The 27,552-nt window shown below is 41.9% G+C and overlaps 2 protein-coding genes across 2 annotated transcripts; both read right to left on the bottom strand.

Annotated features, from left to right (window-relative positions):
• Window positions 1–1,474: 1,474 nt before the first annotated feature.
• Window positions 1,475–27,552, bottom strand: C2H8orf89 (chromosome 2 C8orf89 homolog). The gene is made up of 4 exons (XM_045143979.1): window positions 27,426–27,552; window positions 18,792–18,933; window positions 13,374–13,429; window positions 1,475–1,623 (listed from the first exon to the last, which is right to left on the bottom strand). The coding sequence occupies exons 1-4, from the start codon at window positions 27,550–27,552 to the stop codon at window positions 1,475–1,477; spliced, it is 474 nt and encodes a 157-aa protein (XP_044999914.1).
• Window positions 20,815–22,944, bottom strand: LOC101614845 (sodium-dependent multivitamin transporter-like). Its single transcript, XM_045143978.1, has one exon. It carries the CDS (start codon window positions 22,720–22,722, stop codon window positions 20,815–20,817), a length of 1,908 nt encoding a protein of 635 aa, XP_044999913.1. The 5' UTR covers window positions 22,723–22,944.

Consider the following 27,552-nt stretch of genomic DNA (forward strand, 5'->3'; position numbering starts at 1 on the left):
CTTGGGTCCTTTGGCTTGCTAAGCCATCCCTCCAGCCCCATTTTACTAATTTTTTAAGTCCAATCCCTATTTGAATTCTTTTAGCACAGGCTGCTGCCTCACTGGCTGAAGAACCATCTTTGCAGTTTTTGTCCTGGGAGCTTAGAAACCAACCTCCAATGAGATGCGGTATCTCCGATAGCCTCCAGACATGGTGTCTAAATTCCTGCCCAGACCTGCTCCTGCTGTCCTCAACAAGCTGGAGAGATCCTGAAGCACTTTAGGTTACTGAGTGCCCTGGTCCTTCTGTGGTATTGCCTCAGCATACCTGAGCACATTCCAAAAGGTGGTTTCCTATTTCACAGGAGAGTTCTTCATCAAGTATCTGAAAGGTCATCAGTAGCAGAAACTCCATTGACTGTAACCAGATGGACTGAAGGTGAAATCTAACATCACATTGTAAATGAGTCATGTTGTCTGGGCCTCGGTTTCTTCTGTAGAACAAGGACTGCATCGTCATGTTGTGATGTCGCTAAGCCATGCACAGGTGTGTTTCCTACGTTATTGTTGGGAATCATCCTGTGTAGAGCTGGGAAAGAGCTCTCTACAAGCACAGGAGTAGTGCCACCCAACTCCCCTCATGTTCTTATTAATGTAACTGCAGCTAATCCCTCCACTGTCACTGGATGTACATTCACTCAGTAGTCCATGGTTATCTGTTCACACGTCAAAAACCGCTCTGCACTTAAGCCTGACCAAATAAAAGATCCATACAGTTGAGGCCAAAAAAGAATTTGGTAAAGAAGCTTAAGTAGCCGGGCGTGGTGGCACACGCCTTTAATCCCAGCACTCGGGAGGCAGAATTAGGAGGATTGCTGTGAGTTCGAGGCCACCCTGAGACTACATAGTTAATTCCAGGTCAGCCTGAGCCAGAGTGAGACACTATCTCGAAAAAACAAAAACAAAAACAAAAAAAAGAAGCTTAAGTAAATGTAAACATACATGTTCACTGATTGAAAGCAATCTTGCTAATACCTATTTTCCCCATATTGATTTAATAGACTCAAGATGATAAATATATTCACCATGCCTCCACCAAATATTTAACAAATTAAATCAAACACATATAAATGTGCATTAAATGGAATAGAATTTCTCTTGTGCTTATGTCTCCAGACTCAAAATTTCTTGGGCTGGGGACATAGCTCAGTTGGCAAAGAGCTTTCCTGTCATACACAAGGCCCTGGGTTCAATCCTCAGTGCCACTAAAACAAAGTAACATTTAAAATTGGCTAATAAATATGTGTTGGTTATATTAACAAAATATACATTAATCTATATATAACAAATATTTATTTCCTATTTACATTTCCATTTTCATGTAAATTAGTGCACATCATATGACATATCAAAATTAAAAGAATGAAAGAAAAAGAACAAAAGTAAATTTAAATCTCAAATATCAGGGAAGAAAGCATCGCACTGTATGATAGCATCAGCAGTCTCGTAGCTCTCGCCTTTTGCCTTTTTTGGATCTTTTGTGTGTTTCCTGGCGGATGGTGTCATACTCCAACACTGCCATTCTGGAAAGCCTCTGTAGGTACTGCGACGGTGCTCCCGTGAAAGGGTTGCTGAAGCCGGAATCTGCGCAGGAGAAAAGTCAGCTAGGAGAGTTACAAACATGCATGGGTAACATTCCATACATTATAATGAGGGAAACATGTGGTGACTAAAAGCCCAGGCAATGCTACTGGTTCTGCGTGCTTGGACAAGCAGCACCATTGCTCACTTCTAAATGACTGTTACAGGACTGAAGATGAAGCTCAATTGGTTGCTTGCCTAGCATGCAAAGTCAAGCCCATCAGGATCACAGCAGACTACTCAACACAACTTTAAAAGGCAGAATGACTTGGAATAACACCTGTTAACCAAGGTTACTTTATCCTGCAAAGCTATCCATTCAAATTGACAGAGAAATAAGGACATTCCACAACAAAATCAGACTAAAGAAATATTTGAAGAAAAAAACAGGTCTACAGAAAATACTTGATCCTCCATGCTGAAGAGAGAGAAAAACACATATATAAGGAACATGGAAAAAACAAACCGCACTCAAATACTAGTTAACACAAGAGAGCAAAGGTAAAACTGGAAGAACTACAAAACAAGAAAAATGGTAAAAATAAATACATACCTTTCAATAATAACTCTTAATATTAATGGCCTCAATGCCCCAAACAAAAAACATAGATTTGTAGACTAAATTAAAAAGTAGGATCCACCGGGTGTGGTGGTGCATGCCTTTAATCCCAGCACTTGGGAGGCAGAGGTAGGAGGAATATCGTGAGCTCGAGGCCACCCTGAGACGACATAGTGAACTCCAGGTCAGCCTGAGCTAGAGTGAGACCCTACCTTGAACCCCCCCCACCACCAAAAAAAGTAGGATCCTTCAATTTGTTGCCTCCAAGAAACTCACTTTTCTACAAGGGGTGGACACTATCTTAGGGTGAAAGGTTAGAAAGCAGAGTTTCAAGCAAATGGGCCTAGAAAACTAGCAGGGGTCGCTATCCTAATATCTGATAGGGCAGGCTTCAGACCAACACTATCTAGGAAAGATAAGGAAGGTCATTTTGTATTGATTAAAGACAAACTCCAACAGGAGGACATTACAATCTTAAATGTATATGCACCGAATATGGGAGCTCCTATCTTCATCAAACAAATGATATTAGAACTAAGGTCACAGATGACAACAAACACAGTTGTAGTGGGTGATTTCAACACCCCACTCTCATCAATTGACAGGTCATACTGGCAAAAAAATAAAAAATAAGCAGAGATGCATCTGGATTAAGTGAAGCCATAGAACAAAAGGACCTAACCAATAAATGGAGGACATTTCATCCAAATGCTGTGGAATACACATTCTTTTCAGCAGCAAATGGAACATTAAACATTAAAACAATTTTGAGCAACAAAAATAAGGCTGGTGGTATCACTGTACTTGATTTTTTGTTGTTGTTATTTTTTTTTAATTTATTTATTTATTTGAGAGCGACAGACACAGAGAGAAAGACAGATAGAGGGAGAGAGAGAATGGGCGCGCCAGGGCTTCCAGCCTCTGCAAACGAACTCCAGACGCGTGCGCCCCCTTGTGCATCCGGCTAACGTGGGACCTGGGGAACCGAGCCTCGAACCGGGGTCCTTAGGCTTCACAGGCAAGCGCTTAACCGCTAAGCCATCTCTCCAGCCCTGATTTTAATGTATATTACAGAGCCATATAACAAAAACAGCATGGTACTGGCACAAAAACAGATAGATAGATCAATGGAACAGAATAGAGAACCCAGATGTAAGTTTGGGTAGCTATAGCCACCTGATATTCAACAAAAATGCCAAAAATACACATTGGAGAAAAGACAGCCTTTTCAGCAAATGGTGCTGGGAAAACTAGATATGTATCTATAGAAGAATGAAAATAGGTCCTTACCTCACTCCATGCACAAGAATTAAGTCCAAATGGATCAAAGACCTTAATATCAGACCTGAAGCCCTAAAACTGCTAGAGTAAAAAGTATGGGAAACCCTTCAACATATTGGTCTTGGCAAAGACATTCTGAATATAACCCCAACTGCCTGATATACAAAGAACTCAAAAAATTAAATAAGGGCTGGAGAGATGGCTAGCAGTTAAGCACTTGCCTGTGAAGCCCAAGGACCCCGGTTTGAGGCTCGATTCCCCAGGACCCATGTTAGCCAGATGCACAAGGGGTTGCACGCGTCTAGAGTTCATTTGCAGTGGCTGGAGGCACGCCCATTCTCTCTCTCTCTCTCTCTCTCTCTCTCTCTCTCCCTCCCTCCCTCCCTCTTTCTCTCTCTGTCACTCTCAAATAACTAAATAAAAAATAAACATTTTTTTTAAAAAATAAATAATAAGAAATAAAACAACCCAATTAAAAAATGGACTATGGCCACACATGGTGGTGCATGCCCTTAATTCCAGCACTTGGGAGGCATAGATAGGAAGATCACCATGAGTTCAATGCCACCCTGAGACTACATAGTGAATTCCAAGTCAGCTTGGGCTAGAGCAAGGCTCTACCTCAAAAAAAAAAAAAAAAAAAAAAAGGACTATGGATCTAAATAGAAAGTTCTCAAAAGAAGAAACACAGATGACATATAAACATCTAAAAAATGTTCTACATCCTTAGTCATCAGGAAAATGCAGATTAAAACTATGTTGAGATTCCATCTCACTCCTATCAGATTGGCTACCATCATGAAAACAAAGGACCATAAATGCTGGTGAGGATACAGAAAAAGAGGAACCCTTCTACACTGTTGGTGGGAATGCAATCTGGTTCAGCCATTGTGGAAATTAGTTTGGAGGTTCCTGAGACAGTAAAGAACTACCAATGACCCAGATATATTCCTAGGCATATATCCGAAGAACTATCTCACTACCTTAGAGATACTTACTCAACCATGTTTATTGCCACTCTATTCACAATAGCTAGGAAATGGAACCAGCCTAGATGTCCCTCAATGGATGAGTGGATAATGAAGATGTGGCATATTTACACAATTGAGTTCTACTCAGTGGTAAAGAAAAATGAAGTTATGAAATTTGCAGGAACCATGGATGGACCTGGAAAGGATTATACTAAGTGAGGTAACCCAGGCCCAGAAAGCCAAGTGTCACATGTTCTCTCTCATATGTGGATCCTAGCTACAGATGACTGGGCTTCTGTGAATAGGAAGAAAACTCAGTAGCAAAGGCCAGTAAGCTAGAAGAGAGATATAAAGGGAATAGAAAGGAAGGGAGGGGGTACTTAATAGATGGTATTATATATGTGTAAGTAGAAGAACAGATTAATGGGGGTGAAAAGGCCCAAGTGAGGTAAGGGGAAGAGATTGAGTAAAGGAAAGGTGGAAGGAGTGCTAAACAAAATCGGATATATACAACTCATATGGAAACCTACTCTATTGGACAATGGAACACTCAGAAGCCATAGATTGTTACTAGAAATTTTTCAGTGCCAGGGATGGGATACATTCCAGTGAGTTGTTGGCCAGGGAGGCTCCTGATACCGCCAAAACATTATAGGTCATTGCCATGGCCCTTGGTTTCCCATCAGGAATACATGGTAACACTCTATTGCTGACGACTCCACATACATGGGCTGCAAGGTCACTGAGAAATCCTGCTGGAGCTGAGTTGAAAACCTCCTCCATGTAGAGCAGCTTACAGAAAGCTGGAAAAGCCTACGCTGCATGCAGTTCAATGGGAGAGAGAAATCATCAGTGAAGATACCCAACAGTGGACACTTCAGGCCTTAAATTTGGCCATCCATGGGAGGGAATACATCCCTGATACTGAAAACTTAAAATAAGGATAGTTATGAGCCCTAGGGGTGTAACATCTGCTGGCATCTGGCTAAATGTATATTATGCTCACCAAACTGCCCAGTAAGTACTTCTCTTAATGTTCATACCCATATATTAATGTTACTCTCGCTTTTGGTTAGAGAAGCTTCTCTTTTCAGATGTCAGTGATCTTGGGATGACTCAGAAGGCACCATGGTAAAAGGAAGGATAGAATTACCATGGGATATTGCTTAAAATTTTAGAAGGTGTCAATAAAAAAATTAAATTTAAACAAAAATTTTCAAGATTCATCCAAGTTATTCCTTGTTCTTTTGTATGGTTGAATAAAATTCCATTGTAGGGTTGGAGAAATGGCTCATTGATTAAGGCACTTGCCTGCAAAGCCTAAGGGACCCAGGTTCTATTCTCTAATACCCATGTAAAGCCAGATGCACATGTTGGTGGATGCATCTGGAGTTTGTTTACAGTGGCTAGTGGCCCTGGTGCTCCCCATTCTCTCTCTCTCTCCCTCCCTCCCTCTCTCTCTCTCTCTCTCTCTCTCTCTCTCTCTCTCAAATCGGTTAATAAATAAAATATTTTTAATTCCATTGTAAAAACATGTTTTTATTTAAAAGAACTATGACAGGCTACTTACTCATCATTTCCCCAATATTTTTGCTGCTTCTATTATTGGAAAAGAGGTTTGTGTTTGTTTTTGCTTGTCTTCTTGGAATTTTGCTGTTTTTATATTTTGGTTTTGTTTTGTTGGTGATAGAGATTGATACCTACGCCTCATCTACGTTAAGGGCCCACTCTATCGTTGGACTATACTCTCCACCCCTCCTTCCTCCATTCCTGAATTTTAGCTGGACACTTGGTCATTCATGTATAGATTATATTTATATATTTAGAAATAACCATAGCCTTATCACTAATTTACTAACAGAAATAAATTGCCTATGGGCTGGGAAGAAGGCTCAGTGATTAAAGGTGCTTGCTTACAAACCCTGGTGGCCTGAGTTTAACTCACCAGTGCCCACATAAAGCCAGACCCAAAAAGTGATGCAAGCATCTGCCATTAGTTTGCAGTGTGTCATAATAACCTGGTGTGCACATGCATGCACAAGCAAAAAACTAAATATATATATATTGGTTTTATGAGGTAGGGTCTCACTCTAGCTCAGGAAGACCTGGAATTCACTCTGTAGTCTCAGGGTGACCTTGAACTCTCAGCAATCCTCCTAACTCTGCCTCCTGAGTACTGAGACTAAAGGCATGTGCCACCACACCCAGCTTAAAAATATGAATTTCTTTAGCTAATAAGCTACGCAGTTTGTGGTATTTCGTGATAATAACCCAAACAGGCTATAAGACACTTGGATGTATCATTTGTACATCTAATTCCATTGCTTGTTTCTTCTCTTGGATTTTGTCATTGTATTCTTGGCAAATTTTGGTTGTACGTAAGAAAACCTGTAAGAAAGTGGTTCATCTTTTTCTCTAGAGAGGCCTGATTTTCTTCTGGCAGCAGATGTTCCAATGCTTACAGTGTATCATCCTTCAGGACTAAGGTGCTTACTAAGGGCCCTCCATCTTGGCAGGCCTTTCCTTTATCTCCAGAGCAAACTCTGTTACTAAACTTCTGCTCAGTTATTTAGCTTCCCAGAAACTGTTTTCTGTTTGATTTCCTGAAATGTTACCTGATTCACATGGGAACAAACACCTAGAAGTGAAATTGCACCCAGAATTTTGGACTCGTTGCTCTTTGGTTATTCCTTCAAGATCCTGGACTCTAAAGCCCTGTGTAATGGTAAATTCTTATGTTGGCTATTCCATCAAAACCAAAGGAGAAAGTTCTCAACCTTTTATTTTTATTTCAGAGTGAGACACAGAGAGACAGACAGAGAATTGGTGCACCAGGCCTCAGCCACTACAATAGAACACCAGATGCTTGTGCCACCTAGTGTGCATATGCAGCCTTATACTTGCCTCACCTTTGTGTGTCTAGCTAACATGAGATCTGGAGAGTCAAACATGGGTCCTTAGGCTTTGTAGGTAAGTGCCTTAACTTCTAAGCCATCTCTCCAGCCCTCAGTTATTTATATATTTTTTTCTTATGTAGGGTCTAACTCTAGCCCAGGTTGACCTGGAACTCACTCTGTAGTTCCAGGCCAGCCTCAAACTCACGATGATCCTCCTACCTCTGCTTCCTGAGTGCTGGGATGAAAGATGCGCACCATTACGCCCAGCTTCAATCATTTGCTTTGATTGCTATAATTATTTTTCTTTTTATTTATTTTATTAGAGACAGAGAGAGGGAGGGAAAGAAGAATGGGCATGCCATGGCCTCTAGCCACTACAAACAAATTCCAGACACATTCCCTACCATGTGCATCTGGCTTACATAGGGCCTGGAGAATTGAAGCTGGATCCCTAGGCTTCTTAGGCAAGTGCCTTAAATGCTAAGCCACTCTTCAGCCCAAGGTTATAATTTTGAGATCAGTGACCCTTTATGATCTTAGATCACATTAAAATAATTCATTAAGTAGCCAGGTGTGGTGGCACTCACCTTTAGTCCCGCACTTAGGAAGCAGAGGTAGTAGAATCACCATGAGATTAAGACCAGCCTGCACTACAGAATGAGTTCCAGGTCAGTCTGGACTACAGTGAGACCCTACCTTGAAAATCCAATGATAATAATAACTCATTAGTTAAAATCATTTAATGATTCCTCATTTCTAAGTTAGATATTTTCCAAAGGTTGCATGATCAGACATCCATTCATTATTTCTTACCTTATCTTTTACAACATAGCCACACTATACTCCTAATGTTCTTCCGAAGGCCAGGCACCATCCTGCCTTGGTGCCTTTGCTGGCCCTAAGAGAATAACTTACTCCCTCAATGCCTCCAAGTCTTTGCACAAATAATGCCTTCTCAACCTATTCTGGCCACTCTGTCTCCTGGCTTGGTGGCACATTCCTTGGGTTTAGGAATCCCAGCACTCAGTAGGTAGGGATAAGAAGATCTCTCTGAGTTCAAGGCCAGCCTGGGGCTACAGAGTGAGCTCAAGGTCAGCCTCAGCTACAGTCAGACCCTACCTTGAAAGAAAAAAAAAAAAAAAAAAAAAACCTGCTATCCTAACCACTCTGTCTAAAACTGTAAATCATCACTTCTCCACCAAGATTTCCTGGTTTTCCTTACCCTGCTATTTTTGCTACTATTGCTTCTGTTGCTGAATTTATAATATACTGTAAGAAGGATTTATTGACCAGATTTAGTGCTTACTGGCTGTATCTGCTCACTAGAGTATAATAAGCTCCACATGGGCAAGAATCTTGGTTTTGTGCAGGGGTATATTCCTAAGCCCAAGTGCCTTGAACATAGTAAAACTTCATATTTGGAGAATGAATGAATAAACTGTCTTGTATTAAAAAAATAATTTCTAAAAGAAATAATAATTTCTAGCAATTGTTTCTTGACAACTCAGTATATTGTGGGAACTGATGTTGGCACTGTAGGGATACAGAGGTAAGATGCAGTACCTACCTGTCTTAGCCTGCTCTTGCTGCTGTAACAAACTAATAGACTGTGGAAGTAGAGTTGAGAGAAGTGTCTTACAGTCTAGGGACAAAATGCTGACACATTGGGTGTCTGGTAGTGGTTCATCCTGCTTCCGGATGGTGTCTTATTGCTGCACACGTACATGACAGCAGGTACAGGGCAAAGGAGAGTACATGCTGTGTCTTCACAAGGAAGGGCACTCAGGTGCCTCTTCAACCTCCTTTGGTTTGTTCATGCTAGTTTTGTTTTGTTTTAAGCGTTATTCACTCCAAAGACCATGCTTGCCTTGAACTTACATTGATCTTCCTGCCTTCACCTCCCAAGTGCTAGGATTACAACAGGTGTGCCCCACAGCATGCAGATTACACCTCACTTCTTAGCACCATCACATTGGATATTAGGTTCCAACCCATGAATTTTGGAGGGGTGCATATATTCAAAACATCCTGTACTCATCCTGATAGAGCCGTAAAGTTGGCCTAGTGGGGAAATAGCAGATAGATGTTCATTTGAGCAGGATGTAAAACAAATATTTTTTTGTTCTAATTAGCACTATTTTTTTTTTAAGTTTTTTGAGGTAGGGTTTCACTCTAGCCCAAGATAACCTGGAATTCCCTATGTAGTCTCAGGGTGCCCTTGAACTCATAGTGATCTTCCTACCTCTGCCTCCTAAGCTCTGAGATTACGACATCCAGCAATAATTAACACATTTTTATGTTTGTTGACTACAGATGTTGTTAATGGCATGTGTAAGTCCAGAGAAAGGAAATACTGAAGAAAAAGATTGTAAACATTTAACTTCATGAACCACCATAGGCTGAACTTGCCTTACTTAATAAAGCTGGTTTTTGTGTTTGAAGAGATGAGTGATTTAGAAGAAAACAACTATGATTATGATATAAACAGAAGCAGGTAAGGTTTATAAAGTTTTAAGATGGTAAGAAAATAATCAGTGCACAGAAGTAGAGGATTAATCATCTGATACAAGGACAAATAGGAATAGCAATACTGGAACTGAAGCTCAGGTCTGTGTTCCTCGGCTGAAGGTAATTTTACTTTCCTGGGATAATCTGGAGATAATTTTTATTTTCACAATGGGAGGGGCTAGTGGTTTCTAGGGCATAGAGGCCATGGACACCTCTAAATATTTCATAATATACTACACAGACCCCAGTATAAAGAATTATGTGATCCAAAAATGTTAATGTAGTCACGCATGGTAGCACACACCTTCAATCTCAGCATTCAGGAGGCTGAAGTGAAAGGACTACTGTGAGTTCAAGGCCAGCCTAAGACTAATTCCAGATCAGCCGGGGCTACAGCAAGATACTACCACAAACAAACAAAAAAAAGGTGGGGTGGAGATATGGCTTAGCAGTTAAGACACTTGCCTGCAAAACCTAAGGACCCAGGTTAGATTCACCAGTACCCACATAGGCCACATAAGAGGCACAAGCATCTTCAGTTTGTTTACTGTGGCTAGAGGCCCTGGTATACCCATTATCTGTTTCTCTCTATCTGCCTCTTTCTTTACCTCTCTCTCAAATAAATTAATTTTTTTTTGTTATTTTGTTGTTTCTTTTTATTTTTTTAATTTTTTTGTTCATCTTTATTTATTTATTTGAGAGTGACAGACAGAGAAAGAGACAGATAGAGAGAGAGAAAGAGAGAGAGAATGGGTGCGCCAGGGCCTCCAGCTACTGAAAACAAACTCCAGACACATGTGCCCCTTGTGCATCTGGCTAACGTGGGTCCTGGGGAATCAAGCCTTGAACTGGGGTCCTTAGGCTTCACAGGCAAGTGCTTAACAACTAAGCCATCTCTCCAGCCCTTTTGTTTCTTTTGAAATTAAATATTTTAAAATGTTAAAGCTGTCATTATTGAAAACTCCTGGTATAAAAATTTATCAACAGAAGTTAGGAAACCACAGTTGGGACTGGAGAGATAGCTCAGCAGTTAAAGATGCTTGCTTACTGGCTGGAGAGATGGTTTAGTGGTTAAGGCACTTGCCTGCCCAGCCTAAGGACCCAGGTTCAATTCTCCAGAATTCACATAAGCCAGATGTACAAGGTGGTACATATGTCTGGAATTTGTTAACAGTGGCTAGAGGCCCTGGCATGCCCATTTGTTCATTCTCGATTTCTCTCTCTCCCTTGCAAATAAATAATTTTAAAAGGTGCGGGGAGGAATAGATGGTAAGACCCTATTGCTGAAGACGCCACATACTTGGGCTGCAAGGCCACTGAGAAATCCTGCTGGAACTAAGCTGATAACCTCCTCCACATAGACCAGCTGACAGAAAGCTGGAAGAAGCCATTCAACATGCAGTTCAATGGGAGAAAGAGATACCACCAGTGAAGATACTCAACAGTGGACACTACAAGCCTTATAATTGGCCAGCCAGGCCAAATGAGCCAATGGGTACAAGAGTAGCACGTCTGTCATGGTGGAAACCAACTGCCCTCCAATTAAACTGAAGGCCTGCTCCGTGGGAGGGAATACATCCTTGATACTAAAAACTTAAAACAAGGGTAGTCATGAGCCCTAGGGTTGTAACATCTGCTGATGTTTGGAAAAATGTATATACTATGCTTATCAAACTGCCCAGTAAGCACTTCTCTTAATATTCATACACCTATATTAATGCTACTCTCACTTTGTGTAGAGTATCTTCTCTTTTCAGATGGCAGTGACCTTGAGACGATTTAGAAGGGATCATGGTGCTTGAAAGAAGTGACTAGAGTACCAAGTAACATCTCAATCACACCTTCCAAGGCTCACGGTCTAATGTGGAAGAGGTGGCAGAAAGAATGTAAGAGCCAAAGGAAGGGTAGGACTCCTTACAACGTGCTTCCTCCGGACATAAAATGGCCTCAATATCCATGACCTCATGGTGCCTGACACTACCTACACAAGGCCATCATAAGAGGAGGAAAAGATCATGACATAAAAATAACAGAGAGACTGATTGAGATGGGGAGGGGATATGACGAAGAATGGAATTTCAAAGGGGAAAATGGGCGGGGGAGGGCATTACCATGGGATATTTTTTATAATCATGGAAAATGTTAAAAAATGAAAATAAAATAAAATAAAAATTTAAAAATTGGGGGGGCGCTGGAGAGATGGATTAGTGGTCAAGGAGCTTGCCTGCAAAGCCAAAGGACCCAGGCTTAACTCTCCAGGACCCACATAAGTCAGATGCACAAGGGACACACACATCTGGAGTTTGTTTGCAGTAGCTAGAGGCCCTGGCACACCATTCTCTCTCTCTCTCTCTCTCCCTCTCTCTCTTTCAAATAAATAAATATATTTTTTAAGAAAAAAAGTTGTTTACTTGCAAAATCTGCTGGCCTGGGTTTGATTATCCAGTACCCACGTAAAGCCAGATGCACAAAATGGTGCATACCTCTGGAGTAGGTTTGCAACGGTGAGAGGCCCTGGTGTGACCATTGCCCTCTCTCTTAAATAAATAGTTTTAGAAAAAGAAACCATATTGACCAAATAAAAGCTTGTCAGTGTATGGTTCTCAAGAAGAATAGTTTTGGAGGGGATTGTTGATAAGCTTTGTTAGTGAAATGTCCTCAGTACACAGGAGTCAAAAAAATTAACTGATGATAAAGCTATAATGGAAGGCTGGGGCGGGTGGTAAAGGGTTCAATACCATACTAAGGGACCAACATTGTAGTCTGTGGTACTAAGGAAGTGTTGCATTTGAAAAAAAAAGTAATGTAATTAGAGGTCAAAGTTGGGCAAGGTGTGGTGACTCACACCTTTAATCCCATCACTCAGGAGGCAGTGGTAGGAGAATCACTGTGAGTGCAAGGCCAGCCTGGAACTACAGAGTGAGTTCCAGGTCAGCCTGGGCTAGAATGAGACCTTACCAAAAAAAAAAAAAAAAAAAAAAAAGAGGTCAAGGTCTTTTGTGGCAGTGTTGAATGATTTCAAATGTCAGAAATTCAAAACAAAGCCAGTGTGCAGGCTACTAAGTGGCTCAAGTGAGAAATAATGAAGACCTATGCCGACTCTGAAATTATAGAAGTGTGTGCATACTAAATCCAACATCTATGAAGCTTATAGCTATATAAAGCTTAACAAAAGCATTAACAGCTGGGTGTGGTGGCTCATGCCTATAATCCTTGCACTGGGGAATCTGAGGCAGGAGGATCACTGTGAGTTCAATGCCAGCCTGAGCTACATAGTGAGACCCTTTATCACAGATAAAGGAAGATGGGAAAGGGAGAAAGGAAGGGGAAAGGGGGAGAACTAACCAAACAATAGCAAATGGATGAAGAAATGAGGAAGTTAAGAGTACGTGGTATGCTCATGAGACACACTTGGTGGAGAAAGATGAGACACACAGTCTTGAGGAAACCACTAACCAACAACTACCCCAACATGTGTATGAAAAGTAACCAAACACGGGCTAAATACATGCCATGTATGACAGAGTACCAGCTTACCTTTTGGTTTCTCCTGAAGTGGTGCGAGGGCACATGGCTCCTTAGTCTTCTTTATCCTAAAGGTTATATAGGATCATACAATCATTTATATAGAAATCCACAGTGTTTAACTTTAACCAAAATATAAGGAGCAAGCAGCATACTTTCAGTGAAACACACTAGCAGTTTTTTCTTGCATTATGTTTGTTTTTGTGCAAGAGATCAATCCCTTAGCTTGGCATATGGTAAGCACATGTTCTTTCACTATGCTACATACACCTTCCTCTAGCACCAAAGCTCACTGTGGTAAATGATATCACATAGAAATTAAATCAACTCTACAGAAAAAAAATCCTTTCATTGTAATTAGCCCAATCAGAAACATATATGAACCAACCCAATCTTGGGTTTTCCTATTAAATGTGTTATGTGTTGTGTTTAACTTTATATATGGGTCATTATTGTAGCTATTAGTAGGCTTTAAGCAATGCAAAGCAAAGGGAATCAAAATTGACAAGGTATCTGGAGATGCTGGCTACCAATAGCCCTTATTTTTCCAGTTTTCTCTATTAATCACTATAATCTGACTTTGTCATAATAATGCCTATCCCCAACTGGAATAAAACCAAATAATAAGGAGACTATTAGGAACATGCATCATGATTGAATCTACTGCAGGTGAGATGATCCATTATAAGAATTCCACGTTTCTTATATACATATTATATATATATATATATATATATATATATATATATATATATATATATATATATAATATATATATATATATGTTCTTATATATTAAACTTTAAAATTCAGCAGCAACTTTTAAATACTCTCAACCTCTAAGATTACTGCTTTCAGTTTTATTCCTAGAGTGCATTATGAGAGTCACTGAAAGTTTCTGACCATGATGAAGGAAATTTGACAAAATAACACTTTTACCAGAGTTTTGAAATCAGATACTTGCATATGGGGGTGGGGATAAGAAGGTAAAGAGTTGTATACAAAACACTTAAAAAATAAAAGTACTTTCCTGCTTTGCCAAGATTGTTCTTTCACAGGGCGCTGTGCAATATGCAGAGGAGAATAAAATACTTGTAGACAACTTGACATATTCTCACTAGAATGGCTAAAAGGAAGATAATTGAATCAGAGGCAGGGAAAGAAATAATACTTGATATGCACTATTTCACTTGGGGCCCATAATTCCTCTTTTTGTGTGAAGAACACTTGTCATAGCATGAACAAAATGTATGCAGATGATCCACTGACAAGCAAATTCAGTTGTCATTTTTTATATGCTTATAGCTTGAAATTTTATCTTCAGAAAATATTGAAAAAAAATTTGGTCATTGTGGAGTTATTTGTAAAACCATAAACATCAAAGGAAATTATAAGTCCAACAATAGGAAATGGTGAGGTAAACCATGCATCAGTGGAAGAAAATGTGTCCAATAACTACTGCTGAAGATTTCACATACTTGGGCTGCAAGGTCACTGAGAAACCCTGCTGGAGGTGAGCTGAAAACCTCTTCTGTGTAGACCAGCTGACAGAAAGCTGGAAAAAGCCACATGACATGCAGTTCAATGGGAGAGAGAGAGATCACCAGTGAAGATACCCAACAGTGAACACTGCAAGCCTTAAATGTGGCCAGCCAGGCCAAATGAGCCAACAGGTGCAATAGTGGCATATTTGTTATGGAGAAAACCTACTGCTCTCTAATTGACTGGAGGCCTGCTCCATGGGAGGAAATATATCACTGATACTGAAAACCTACAACAGGAATAGTCATGAGCCCTGGGGGTGTAACGTCTGCTGCTGTCTGGCTAAATATATATACTATGCTCACCAAACTGCCTGGTAAGCATACCCATATATTAATGCTACTCTCACTTTTGGTTAGAGAAGCTTATCTTTTCAGATGGTTGTGACCTTGGGGTGACTCAGAAGGCACCATGGTGCTGAGAAGAAGTGACAGAGGAGTGCTTAGCACTGAAACATCTCTATCACAACTTCCAAGGCTCAGGGTCCATTGCGGAAGAGGTGGCAAAAAGAATGTAAGAGCCAAAGGAAGGGTAGGACTCCTTACAGCACACTCCTCCAGACACAAAATGGCCTGGATATCCGTGAATTCAGTGTCTGACACTACCTCATAAGACCATCATAATAGGAAGAAAAGATGATGGCATCAAAATAAGAATGAGACTGATTGAGATGGGGAAGGAGTGTGATATAGAGTGGAGTTGCAAAAGGGAAAGTGGAGGCAGGGAATTAACATAGGATATTGTCTGTAATTATGGAAGTTGTCAATCAAAATATATTTAAAAGAAAACAGAAAATGTGGCCAATAAGATTGTGTGAAGATTATATAATCATGTGATAAATGTACATATTGTTTTTAAAAGCAGAATGAAAAACAGTAAGTACACTAAGACTACAGCTAAGATAAAATTAAGGAATAGGGCTGGAGGGATGGGTTAGCAGTTAAGGCATTTGCCTGCAAAGCCAGAGGACCCAGGTTCAATTCCACAGGACCCACGTTAGCCAGATGCACAAGGGGGCACATTCATCTGGAGTTCGTTTGCAATGGTTGGAGGCCCGGGTGCACCCATTCTCTCTCTCTTTCTCTGTCAAATAAATTTTTAAAAATTAAGGAGTAAAGCAGGCTAGACAAAAACTCCCACCCAACAATAAAAATAGTTATGTTAGTATGGATAGATTATAATTATTTTTTCTTTTTATTGCAGGCTTTATCTATAAAGTAATTTTTTAGCAATTTAGATAGATATTTTCTACAACATTTTGTCTGTGTTTTTCATTGATTTATTGCTTTAGAAACAGTTTCACCCTATAGCCAGAGCTGCCCTAGAGCTCACTGTGTAGCTGAAGCAGATGTCAAACCACCTGGAGACCCTTCCTGCCTCAGCCTTTGGAGTTCTGGGGGTTACAGGCATGAGCCACTGGCCAACTTTCTTTTTATTGATATGCTCTAATTATCTATTGATATTATCCTAATTCATTTCCATAGAGTGCTATGTATAACTGGAAGACTGCAAAGTTCATTATGGTAGGAAGATAATATAAAAATATACATCTTGGGCTGGAGGAATGGCTTAGCAGTTAAGGTGTTTGCCTGCAAAGCCAAAGGACCCAGGTTCAATTCTCCAGGACCCACATTAGCCAGATGCACAAAGGGGTGCATACATCTGGAGTTTGTGTACAGTGGCTGGAAGCCCTGGTGTGCCCATTTTCCCTCTCTCTTTCCTTCTCTCTCCCTCCCTCCCTCTCTCTCTCTCTCTCTCTCTCTCTCTCTCTCTCTCTCTGTGTGTGTGTGTGTGTGTGTGTGAAATAAGTAAATAAATAAAAAGAAAATAGACATCTGCCAGGCATAGTGTCTCATGCCTATAATAGCAGCACTCGGGAGCCTGAGGCAGAAGATTCATGAGTTTGATGCCAGCATGGGCTACACAGTGACTTCCAAGCATCTGGGCAAGATCACAAAAAATTAAGCAGAGCCAGACATGGTGGAGCACACCTTTAATCTCAGCACTTGGGAGGTTTCAATAGGAAGATTACCTTGAGTTAAAGGCTAGCCCGGGGCTACAGAGTTCCAGGTCAGTCTGAACTAGAGTGAGATGCTACCTCAAAAAATAACATAAACATCAATATATGTGTGTATTAATGCTAGGTTTTTGTTTCTGTTGGTGCTGCTTTTGTTGTTGGAGACATCTTACTATGTAGTTTAGCCCAGCCTCACTCTGTAGCTTGAGCTGGCCTGGAACTCATAGTGATCTTCACTCCAAGTGCTAGGGTTACAAGAAAGGTTTTTTTATTGTTAGTATTACTGGTGTGTTGGCCACTCTGATTTATATTACAAACGTAGTATCTTTTGTTGTTGTTTTTGTTGTTGAGAAAGGGTCTCCCTATGTAGCTGAGGCTGACCTTGAATTTGCCATCCTCCTGCCTCAGGCTCCCAGAGACTTGAGTTTACAAGTGTGTGCCACTACCACCAACTAGAAAATTTTTGGCTTTCTTTAATTCTTTTTCTTTTTTATGGTAGCCCTAATACACTGATAAAATTATTTGTTACATGCTTTTGCCACTTTAACTGTTAGCTCCTAGAGAGCCTGTTCTGTTCACCTTTTATTCTGAAGCTAAAGGACTTGAAAATACACGGATCAATTAATGAAAGCATCTACTCTTAATTCACCCAATCAGTCAATCCACAGTTCAGTACCAGTGGCCTAAACCATTCACCTACCTATGTGTCAGGAGCGCCAAACTGCTTTAGCCTCTAAGGATAGATAACCAGTGAACAAAACCTAAATATCTCATGTTCTAGGAAAAGGGGGCTGATGGGGAAAAAAAATTTAAAAGATGTAGAATGTTAGTAATTCTATTGAAAAAGGAAATATGGAACCTATCATGGTGGTTGTGTAAGATTTGAGAGTGACAGAGCTTTTCTTGGCTCTGCTTAGGCTTAGCTTAAGACTGCTAGACACTTAATGGTCTCAAGAACTTCCCAAGCCAGTGGCTCTCATAAGTCCATTGTCTTAAGCTGTCAAAGAATTTAAAGGTGTTAAGCAAATCCTTATTTTTTTAGTATTTTATTCTTATTTATTAGACAGAGAAAGAATGAGTATGCCAGGGCCTCTAGCTACTGCCAATGAACTCCAGACACCAGCACATCTTGCTTATGTGGGATCTGAGGAATTCAACCTTGGTCCTTAGGCTTCCCAGGCCAGTAACTTAACTGCCAAGTCATCTCTCCAGCCTATGTCTTTATTCTTAGAAAAGCAGAAAGCTCCCAAGTTGGGAAGGCACCTGAACAGGTAACCCCCTTTTATTCTTTTTCTTTTTGGCAGTTCTGAAGATCAAACCCAGGGCCTAGAGCATACTAGGCAAGTATTCTACCACTAAGCTACATCCTCAGCCCTGAAATTAGGAAAGGTTTGCAAAAGGGAAGTAGGCAAAGGCAGGAAGGCTTCTCTGACTGAAAACCTCTTTCTTGATACAGTGCAGGGTTTTCATGAGGACGGTACCTCATGTGAAATCTTCTCTCACACTCCTCCAGTCATTCTAGAATGGAAATGTAAGTTTCTGTGTTCAGGGGAAAGGAGCCTGTTAAGGCCGAAATATTAATTTTCTGATTGATAAACATCCCAGTGCTCTTATGGGCTTGATCACAACTCAGGCAACTAAGAGATGTAAAAGGATGTCCTTAAATCCTTTCTGGCAATGTCATCTGAAAACAGAGAAAAGTGCCTCTATTCAAGAATCTAAATAAAATAACTAACATATGTAAGAACTCAAATCCTTTATGAGAAATGACTAATTGGCAAGAATTTGATTTATTCACTGGAAACCCTCTATACTCAGCAGTATGACTGCACATAAATATCCAACAAAAGAGCCAAATTGCAAGGATCTACCTGATTGTAGGCATCTCGTTGTCGGCATGCAGCAGTCGTTTGTGGACTTCTAGTGAAGGTGAATTTATGGTCTTTTGACAACTTGGCAAATCTGGTAAATATGGCATTTTGATACAGTCTTTGGGCTCCTCTAGACCAAATGCTGTGGTATATTCTAATATAAAATAGCATAATTATTTTGGTTAAATGAATACTATTCTTTTATGGCTTCCTAAAATGCATAGTAAAATGTACCAGATCAGTCACTAAGAAAAGAAAATTAGCAACTGTCATTTACCTTTCTCAGGAGAATGTCTTACAAATGCTACCAGAGAGACCTCAGGGAGAAGTAAACTCAGGGACTGGTTGAGAATTAGAACAAGGGGCTAGAGAGATTGCTCAGTGGTTAAATAGCTTGCTTGCAAAGCCTAAAGACATGAGTTCAATTCCCCAGTACCCATGTAAAGCTACATGTACACAGTGGCACATGCATCTGGAGTTCATTTGTAGCAGCTGGAAGTCCTAGCGTGTCCATTCTCATTTTCTGTCCCTCTTTCCCTCTCTCCTTCCCTTCTCTTTCTCTGTTTCTCTGTGTGTCAGTCTCTCTTCTATCTCTCTCAGCTTGCAAATGAATACACACACACACACACACACACACACACACACATATATATCTTTTAAAGAAAAGAGATTGCCAAGATTTTTTTTTGAGGCAGACTCTCCCTTAAGCCCAGACTGACCTGGAACTTACTCTGTAGCCCAGGCTGGCCTCAAACTTACAGTGATCCTCCAATTCAGCCTCCTGAGAGCAGAGATTAAAGGCATGAACCACTATGTCTGGCTTTTTTTTTTTTTGGTGGTGGGGACATGGTCTCTCTATGTAGTACAAATTGGTTTTCATTTTTTAATGTTTTTAAGGGAGGGTATCATGGTTTATTGTCTATAATTATGGAAGCTATTAATTTTAAAAAGTAAAAAAAAAAAAACAAAAAAAAAACCAAAAAAAAACACATGGGACAGTGGGTGAAAGACTAAGCCATGGAGAACTAGGAGCCTCAGGCTTCTACCCTGACAAGCCAAGACTGACCCCAACAAAGCAGCTAGAGACTGGAAGCCACAGCCATCAGTCCCCTTTGCCTCTTCCTCAGCAGAGGAGGACACCTACATACTGGACAGGCTTTTATCTTCTCCAGAGAGTGGGTTAAGGTGGACAGTTGGAGACAGTACAAGAGCCCAGACTCTTGGCCTAACAGCTTTTTATTCCCTAGGAACAAAAACACCATGATGAAGAAACTCCAAAAGAAAACAGCACGGATGACACAATGACCAGAATGGCCTGGCTGGAGACCAGAGGCTAATACACTGTATAGAGGACCTGGTCAGGGCCCTGGTTCCTTAACTCTACATTTTCCATGCTCATCTCAGAGGTAGTCTTGATATGGAAAGCTGGCCCTTCTACACAAAGTAGATGATTCTACCAGTTTATTCTGAGAGGCCCAGGGACCTCCAAAACTCCCTCTCAAGTATGGAGGTAGGCAGATAAGAATGAGAGGAGTTTGGGTGTCACAGACAACCTGAAAGTGATCACAAAGGCCCACTGTGGCTTTTAAGATTCAAAGGGAAGCGAAAGTTGGCAAAGGTAACTTCATGCTTTAAGGTAGACTTGGTCAATCTTTCCCAATTGGGCCCCAAGGCAGTTATAATCAGAAGGGCTATTTCTATTAGGTCCAAGGATGCTTGGCTATATTAAGTCGGAAGCCAACATTCTTTTCCCAGAGGATTTGTTTCTATCTCTATTTGGGCATAATTCTATACCTTGTTAGCCTGGTGCCAAAGAGAAAAGACTGTCAAGGGATATGGAAAAAACCTGTGCTTACTGTCACATAGCCAAGATTGACAGTTTCCAAGGCAAGTGAGAATCTTTAAGAACAAGGCCCTTTGTTGGTTAGGTCAGCTCAAATCAACCCTAAAGAACACATGAAGTGACTCATCCCCACAGGGTGGCCTCTCAGTGAGGAGAGAGGCTGGATGCTGGATTCACATGTCACAGGGAGGTCTCCTGAACAACATAGGTGGGACTACACCCCTGGTAAGTGGAACTGTTCTCAGCCATCTCCTCCTTCTCTCTGCTGTCCTGCAGCACTCCATTCCTCATCTTCTCTGGAAACAGGGCAGTGTTCACAGGGGAGTCCTGGCTGTGGCTTTTGCAGCAAAGCCGTTTCTGGCAGGGCTGGGGCAGGAGGGCGAGGAGCTTTGGCAGCACAGGATAAATAGTACCAGGGTTTAGGGGCCGGCCCCACATTCCCCAGGTGAGCAGACTGACAATGAGGCCCACCACAATGACTGTGGTGGAGTTGTGGGTGCTGTACCATAAATAGCACAGGGAATAAAACCTCTGCAGTCCTGTGGTCTTGGAGAGAGTGATAGAGGGTATGAGGGTGGTCACAGTAGCAGTGGTCAGATTGCTGGGTGCATCGAGGGAAGGAGGTGCCACACCAGAGCCCATGCTGGTCACTATGCTCCCAATGCCGATCCAGAAGGCCATGATGAGTCCAGCCAGCAGACCCACGATGGCATCAGGAGGACTGGCACAAGGAAAGAATTTTCCAAGGCAGAAGAGTCCCAGCAGTGGTCCCCCAACCATGCCAAAGATGCTGATTGCTGCCTGAAGCACAGGTCCCATCTGGGAGGAAATATAGGCCATGCCCAGACAAAGCAGGCCATAGCCAAAAGCAAGGCTTCTGGAAAGCATGATGGCTCGGGTTTCAGAGAACTGTGTGGACCAGGGTTGTATTAGGTCTTCCATTTTAACAGTTGCCAGTGAATTGAATGCTGAAGATATGGTGCTGAGGGAGCCACTGAAGAGGCAGGCAACAAAGAGTCCTGGGAGGCCCGGCAGGTCTTTCAGGAGGTCCATCACAAAGTAGAGAACTAGCTGATCTGGCACTGCTTGACGCTGCTGGGTGCTCATAGTGTTGCTGTCATCTTTGTAATAGGCAAACATGACTAGGCCAATGAGGCAGCGCGTGCAGAGGACCACCTGCTGGCAAGGGAACACAGCATAGCAGGAGAGCACAGCAGCCTTCTCCGTGCAGGAAATGAGGTAGCGCTGCATCTGAGCCTGGTTCACCCCATACAAGGAGAGCATCATGAAGACGCCCCCAAAGGCCAAAGTCCAGAAGGTATGTCGCACAAAGGGGTCAGGATCCAGTTCAATCCCAGAGATGTAGCCAGACTGGGAAGCCACTTCCCATACACGCCCCATGCCGCCCACTTTGGCAGATCCTACAATGATTACTACCAGCTGCCCTAGGAACATAACCAGTGTCTGGAACACATCTGTCCAGATGACAGCCTTCAGCCCACCCAGTGCAGTGTATATGGTGCAGACAATGCCTAGGGTCAGCACAGACAGCCACAGATCAAAGCCAGTCACTGCATTTAGGGCCAAGGATAGAGCATAGAGCACAACCCCCATGTAGATCACCATCTGAAAGATGAAGGTCACAGTTCCACAAATTCGTACTGCTTTATTAAATCGAAGCTCTAGATACTCATAGGCACTGGTAAGACGCAGGCAGTAGAAGACTGGGATGAAGATGTGAGGAGGAATCAGCAGTCCCAGGAAGTAGGAGCAGCCCAGGAACCAATACTGTGTTCCAAATCGATAGATCTCAGATGGCACTCCCAGGATGGCCGCAGCTGACTGGAAGGTGACCAGCAGAGACAGTGCCACTGGAAGGCAGCTCACTTTGCGGTCTGCCATCAGCAGCTCACCAACAGAATGGCCCCAGCCACGGCAAGCATGGTAGAGGCCGATGACCAGGGAGAGAAGCAGCAGTAGGGTGAACACTACATAGTCCACAACAGAAAAGGTGGGTGTGCCCACACTTGTGTCTGAGGTGGGGTGTAAGGGAGCAGAGGTGCTTACCCCTACATTCATCATCACCATATCTGTGCTCTGTGCCAGGCTGCATTACTTGGCTTGGCAGGTGCAGGCAAGTAGTTCCCAGCCGGCTTCCAAGTCAGTCTGTGAGCCCTCTTCTTCCTCCCGGTGACATGGTCCAGGAGCACTGATAGGAAGCGCTACGGAGATCTCTTCTTTCTTCCAGAGATGAGCATCGCTTTCTTCTTCCTCTTCCAGCTCAGCCTTCCCCGTGCCTCCACGCGTGCCGAGCCCCTCAAATTGGTTTTTAATGTGCAGCAATCCTCCTGCCTCTGCATCCTAAGAGTTAGGAACACAGACGTGCACTGCCACACCCCATTTCAAGTTATTTTTTTTTCTTTTCCTTTTTTTGGGGGCCATTTATATGTGTTTGTGATATGTGAGTGGGCATGCATGTATCTGTGCGCAGGTGTATGCATACTGTGTGTATGTGTGGAAACCAAAAGTCAATGTGTGGTGTTTTGCACATTTGCCCTCCACCTTACTCTTTGAGACAGGGTCTCTCACTGAACCTATAGCCCGCCAATTTGGCTAGATCAGCTAGGCAGCAAGCCCCAGGGATTCTCTTGCCCCCAACTTTCCAGTCCTGAGATTATAGGCATGTGCCACCACACCTAGCATTTTACATGGGTTCTGGAGATTCAAACTTGAGTCCTTATACTTGCACAGGTAGAATTTTATTAAGGGACACATCTTCGCCACCCTCAAGTTACTTTAAAGAATTAAAATAAAAGTATTAAATACAAAAGGTAGATGAAGAAGCCAAAGGTCATAGCCAGACATGGTGGCTCACACCTGAAATCCCAGCAATGGAGGAGGAGGCAGAAGGACCAGGAGATAAAATCCAGCCTCACCTATATAGTAAGTTCAGAGCTGGCCTGGGCCACATGAGACCCTGCCTCAACTCCAACTATTCCCACCTCTCCCCTACGCACAAAAAGGAGACTAAAGGTTTGATGGTCTTCAAACACAGAAAATTGTTTTTGTTTGTTTGCTAAGCAATCCTAGCATAGCAGTGTAGCATGAATCAAGATGGGACACCAGACATGGTGACACACGCCTTTAATCCCAGCACTGGGGAGGCAGAGGTAGGAGGATCACCAAGAGTTCAAGGCCACCTTGAGACTATATAGTGAATTCCAGGTCAGCCTGGGACCAGAGTGAGACCCTACCTTGAAAAAAAAAAAAAGATGGGGCTTTCACTCTGAGTGCTCAAAACACTACTTTGTAGGCTGAGGAGATATCCCAGTGGTCAAGGCCCTTGCCTGCAAAACCTAGCAATCCAAGTTGGATTTCCCAGTATCCACATAAAACCAGATGCACAAAGTGGTGTTTGCAGTGGCTGGAGGCCCTGGTATGCCCATTCTCATCTCTCTCTCTCCTTGCAAATAAAAAATATTTTGCTACTTTGGGGGCTGGAGAGATGGCTTACTGGTTAAGGTGCTTGCCTGAAAAGCCTAAGAATACTGGTTCGATTCCCCAGTACCTATGTAAGCACAAGGTGGCACATGCATTGGGAGTTCGTTTGTAGTGGCTGGAGGCCCTGGCATGCCCCACTCATTCTCTCTGTCTTCCTCTGTCTCTCTGTCTGTCTTTCTCTCTCTAACACTCTCTCAAATAAATAAATAAAAATGTTTTTTTAAAAAAATACTACTTTGGCCATGTGTGGTGGCACACATCTTTAGTACCAGCACTCAGGAGACAGAGGTAGGAGAAACACCATGAGTTCGAGATTACCCTGAGACTACATAGTGAATTCCAGGTCAGCCTGAGCTAAAGTGAGACCCTACCTCGCAAACAAACAACAACAACAACAACAACAAAATGCTACTTTGCAACCTTTAATCATTCTTTTCTGGGAAAAATATATTCTGTTGAGGATAAAACATAGATTCAGTTCCCAGCAGTAAATGTGAAGGATGGGACAGGAGGGGTAGATAAGCTAGTGCCTTCAGGGTACCTTGAATAGAAATCTGGTGAGAGTTGGGAAGATGTATAGTAATACAGTCCACCCAGGAGGGAGGACATTGCATAGTATTTTTAACTTTGCTATTTTCAAGAATTATGTCTCTATTAATGAATCTGAAGAAAGAATACAGGATAAATATTATGGAATTATAATTTGAAAGTAAGGGGGAAGCTATTCATATAGCTACATGCATGTCAAAAGTTTTCAAACTTGATGGGCTAGAGAGACGGTTTAGAGGTTCAGGTACTTACCTGCAAAGCCAAAGGACCTAGTACCCACGTAAAGCCAGATGCACAAAGTGGTGCATGTATCTGGAGTTCATTTGCAGTGACTAGAGGCTGTGGTGTGCTCATTCTCCCTCTCTCGATCTTTCTCTCTCTCTCCCCTTCCCTCTTAAAAAAAAGTTTTCAAACGTGAGCAACTATAAGCTCCACATTATACTTCCAAAAATATAGTGTGGGTTGGAATTGTTAATACACAAAGGATTGCTAAAAATTTGGGCATCATAAAAAATCAACCTGAAGCCAGGTGTGGTGGTGCACGCCTTTAATCCCAGCACTAGGGAGGCAAAGGTAGGAGGATCGCTGTGAGTTCAAAGACACCCTAAGACTATAGAGTGAATTCCAGGTCAGTCTGGGCTAGAGTGAGACCCTACCTCGAAAAAAAAAAAATCAACCTGAGGTATTTGGAAGGCAATACTATCTATAAAGTGGAGTTTGAGCTAGGCATGGTGGTGCATGCCTTTAATCCCACCACTTGGGAGGCAGAGGTAGAAGGGAGGATTTCTGTGAGTTCAAAGCCAGACTATAACTACAAAGTGAGCTCCAGGTCAGTCTGGGCTAGAGTGAGACCCTATCTTGGTGGAAAAAAAAAAGTAAAAAGGAGTGTAATCCAACAGAAATAGTGATGCATTGAATATCAGAAAAAGTGATTGTAGCTGGGGATGTGGCTTAGTTGGTTGAGTCCTTGCCTAGCCCTGGGTGTGGTGGCACAGGCCTGTAATGCCAACACTCTGATGTCAGAGGAGGATAGAAGATCGCCACAATTGTGAAGCTAGCCTTGCCTACATAACAAATTCCAGGCCAGCCAGAGCTGCCTAAGGAATACACTGTCTATCTCTCTATCTTTCTATCTATCTATCTATATATATTGGTTTTTCAAGGTAGGGTCACTCTAGTCCAGGCTGACCTGGAACTCATTATGCAGTCTCAGAACTCACAGCAATCCACCTACCTCTGCCTCTCAAGTGCTGGGATTAAAGGCATGCACCACCATGTCCGGCTCTCTCTAGATATATTTTAATGTACACTTAATATTTATTTATAGTTTATTTTAATATTTATTTATTTACTAGCTTATTTATTTTGCTTTTTCAAGGTAGGGTCTCGTTCTAGCCCAGGCTGACCTAGAATTTCCTATGTAGTCTCAGGCTGGTCTCAAACTCACAGCAATCCTTCTACCTCAATCTGTTACTTATGTATTTATTTGACAGAGAGAGAGAGAATGAAAAGGTGTGGCAAGGCCTCCAATCACTGCAAATGAACTCCAGCTACATGTACCACTTTGTGGATCTGGCTTTACATGGGTACTGGGAAATTGAACCCAGGCTGTCAGGTTTTGCAAACAAGTGCCTTTAACTGCTGAGCCATCTCTCCAGCCAATAGTTTGTTCTTGTTACCCACAAAATTAATCTTAATTTGCTTCCATTTTCTTTTCCACAATATATTATCTCAATATAAGGATGATATAAATTATGAAGTATGTTTTGCTTAAGTTTTTATTAACAACTTCCATAAATGAAACATTTTTTTGACTGTTTAGAAAAAATACACAGATATTCAAGGCACAATATCTGATTTCTTTTTTCTTATTTTTGAGAGAGAGAAGAAAGGGGCAGAGAGAGAGAGAGAATGGGCACACCAGGGCCTTCACCTGCTGCAAACAAACTCCAGATGCATGTGTCCCCTTGTGCGTGTGCGTGACATTGCATGCTTGTGTCACGATGCATCAGGCTTATGTGGGGCCTGAAGATTCATACAGGAATTCTTAGGCTTCTGAGGCAATTATCTTAACCACTAATCCATCTCTCCAACCTCTTCTTTTCTTTTCTTTTTTTAAAAATGCTTCTTGATATATTTATTTGAGAGAGAGAGAAAGAGAGACTGGGCACGCCAGGATCTCTAGCCATTGTACCATGTGCATCTGGCTTACGTGGGTCTTGGGGAAACAAACCTGAATTCTCAGGCTTCACATGCAAGTGCTTTAACACTAAGCCATCTCTCCAGGCCCCTGCTTTCTTTTTTCAAAAAAATTATTATGATGATTATTATTTTTTATTATTTTTGCTTTTTATGAGGTGGGGTCTCACTCTAGCCCAGACTGACCTGGAATTCACTATGTAGTCTCAGGGTGGCCTCAAACTCATGGTGATCCTTTGACCTCTGCCTCCCAAGTGCTGGGATTAAAGGTATGCACCACCACACCAGGCTCAAAAAAATGTTTTTATTGATTTATTAGTGAGCAGAGAGAGAAAGCGAGCATGGGTGCACCAGGACCACTCGCCACTGCAAAGGAACTCCAGATGCATGTGCCACTTTTTGTATCTGGGTTAAGGTGGGTACTGGGAAATCGAACCTAGGCCACTAGGCTTTGCAAGCAAGCACCTTTCATGGCTAACCCATCATCAACCCATCCCCAATTTCTAAATTTTCTTAAAGAAAATAACAATAAAAATCATTACCTTTCCTCATCTTTTGTGTTTCTAAAACTGCTTTCCTCCAACTACTCTCGAAAAGAAAACAATTGTCCAGAGAACTTCTGGTGACTTTAGAGGTCTCAAATTTGGCCTCAGGAGACAGCACTGACAT

This window comes from Jaculus jaculus, chromosome 2, assembly GCF_020740685.1.
Source record: "Jaculus jaculus isolate mJacJac1 chromosome 2, mJacJac1.mat.Y.cur, whole genome shotgun sequence".
NCBI classification, from domain to species: domain Eukaryota; kingdom Metazoa; phylum Chordata; class Mammalia; order Rodentia; family Dipodidae; genus Jaculus; species Jaculus jaculus.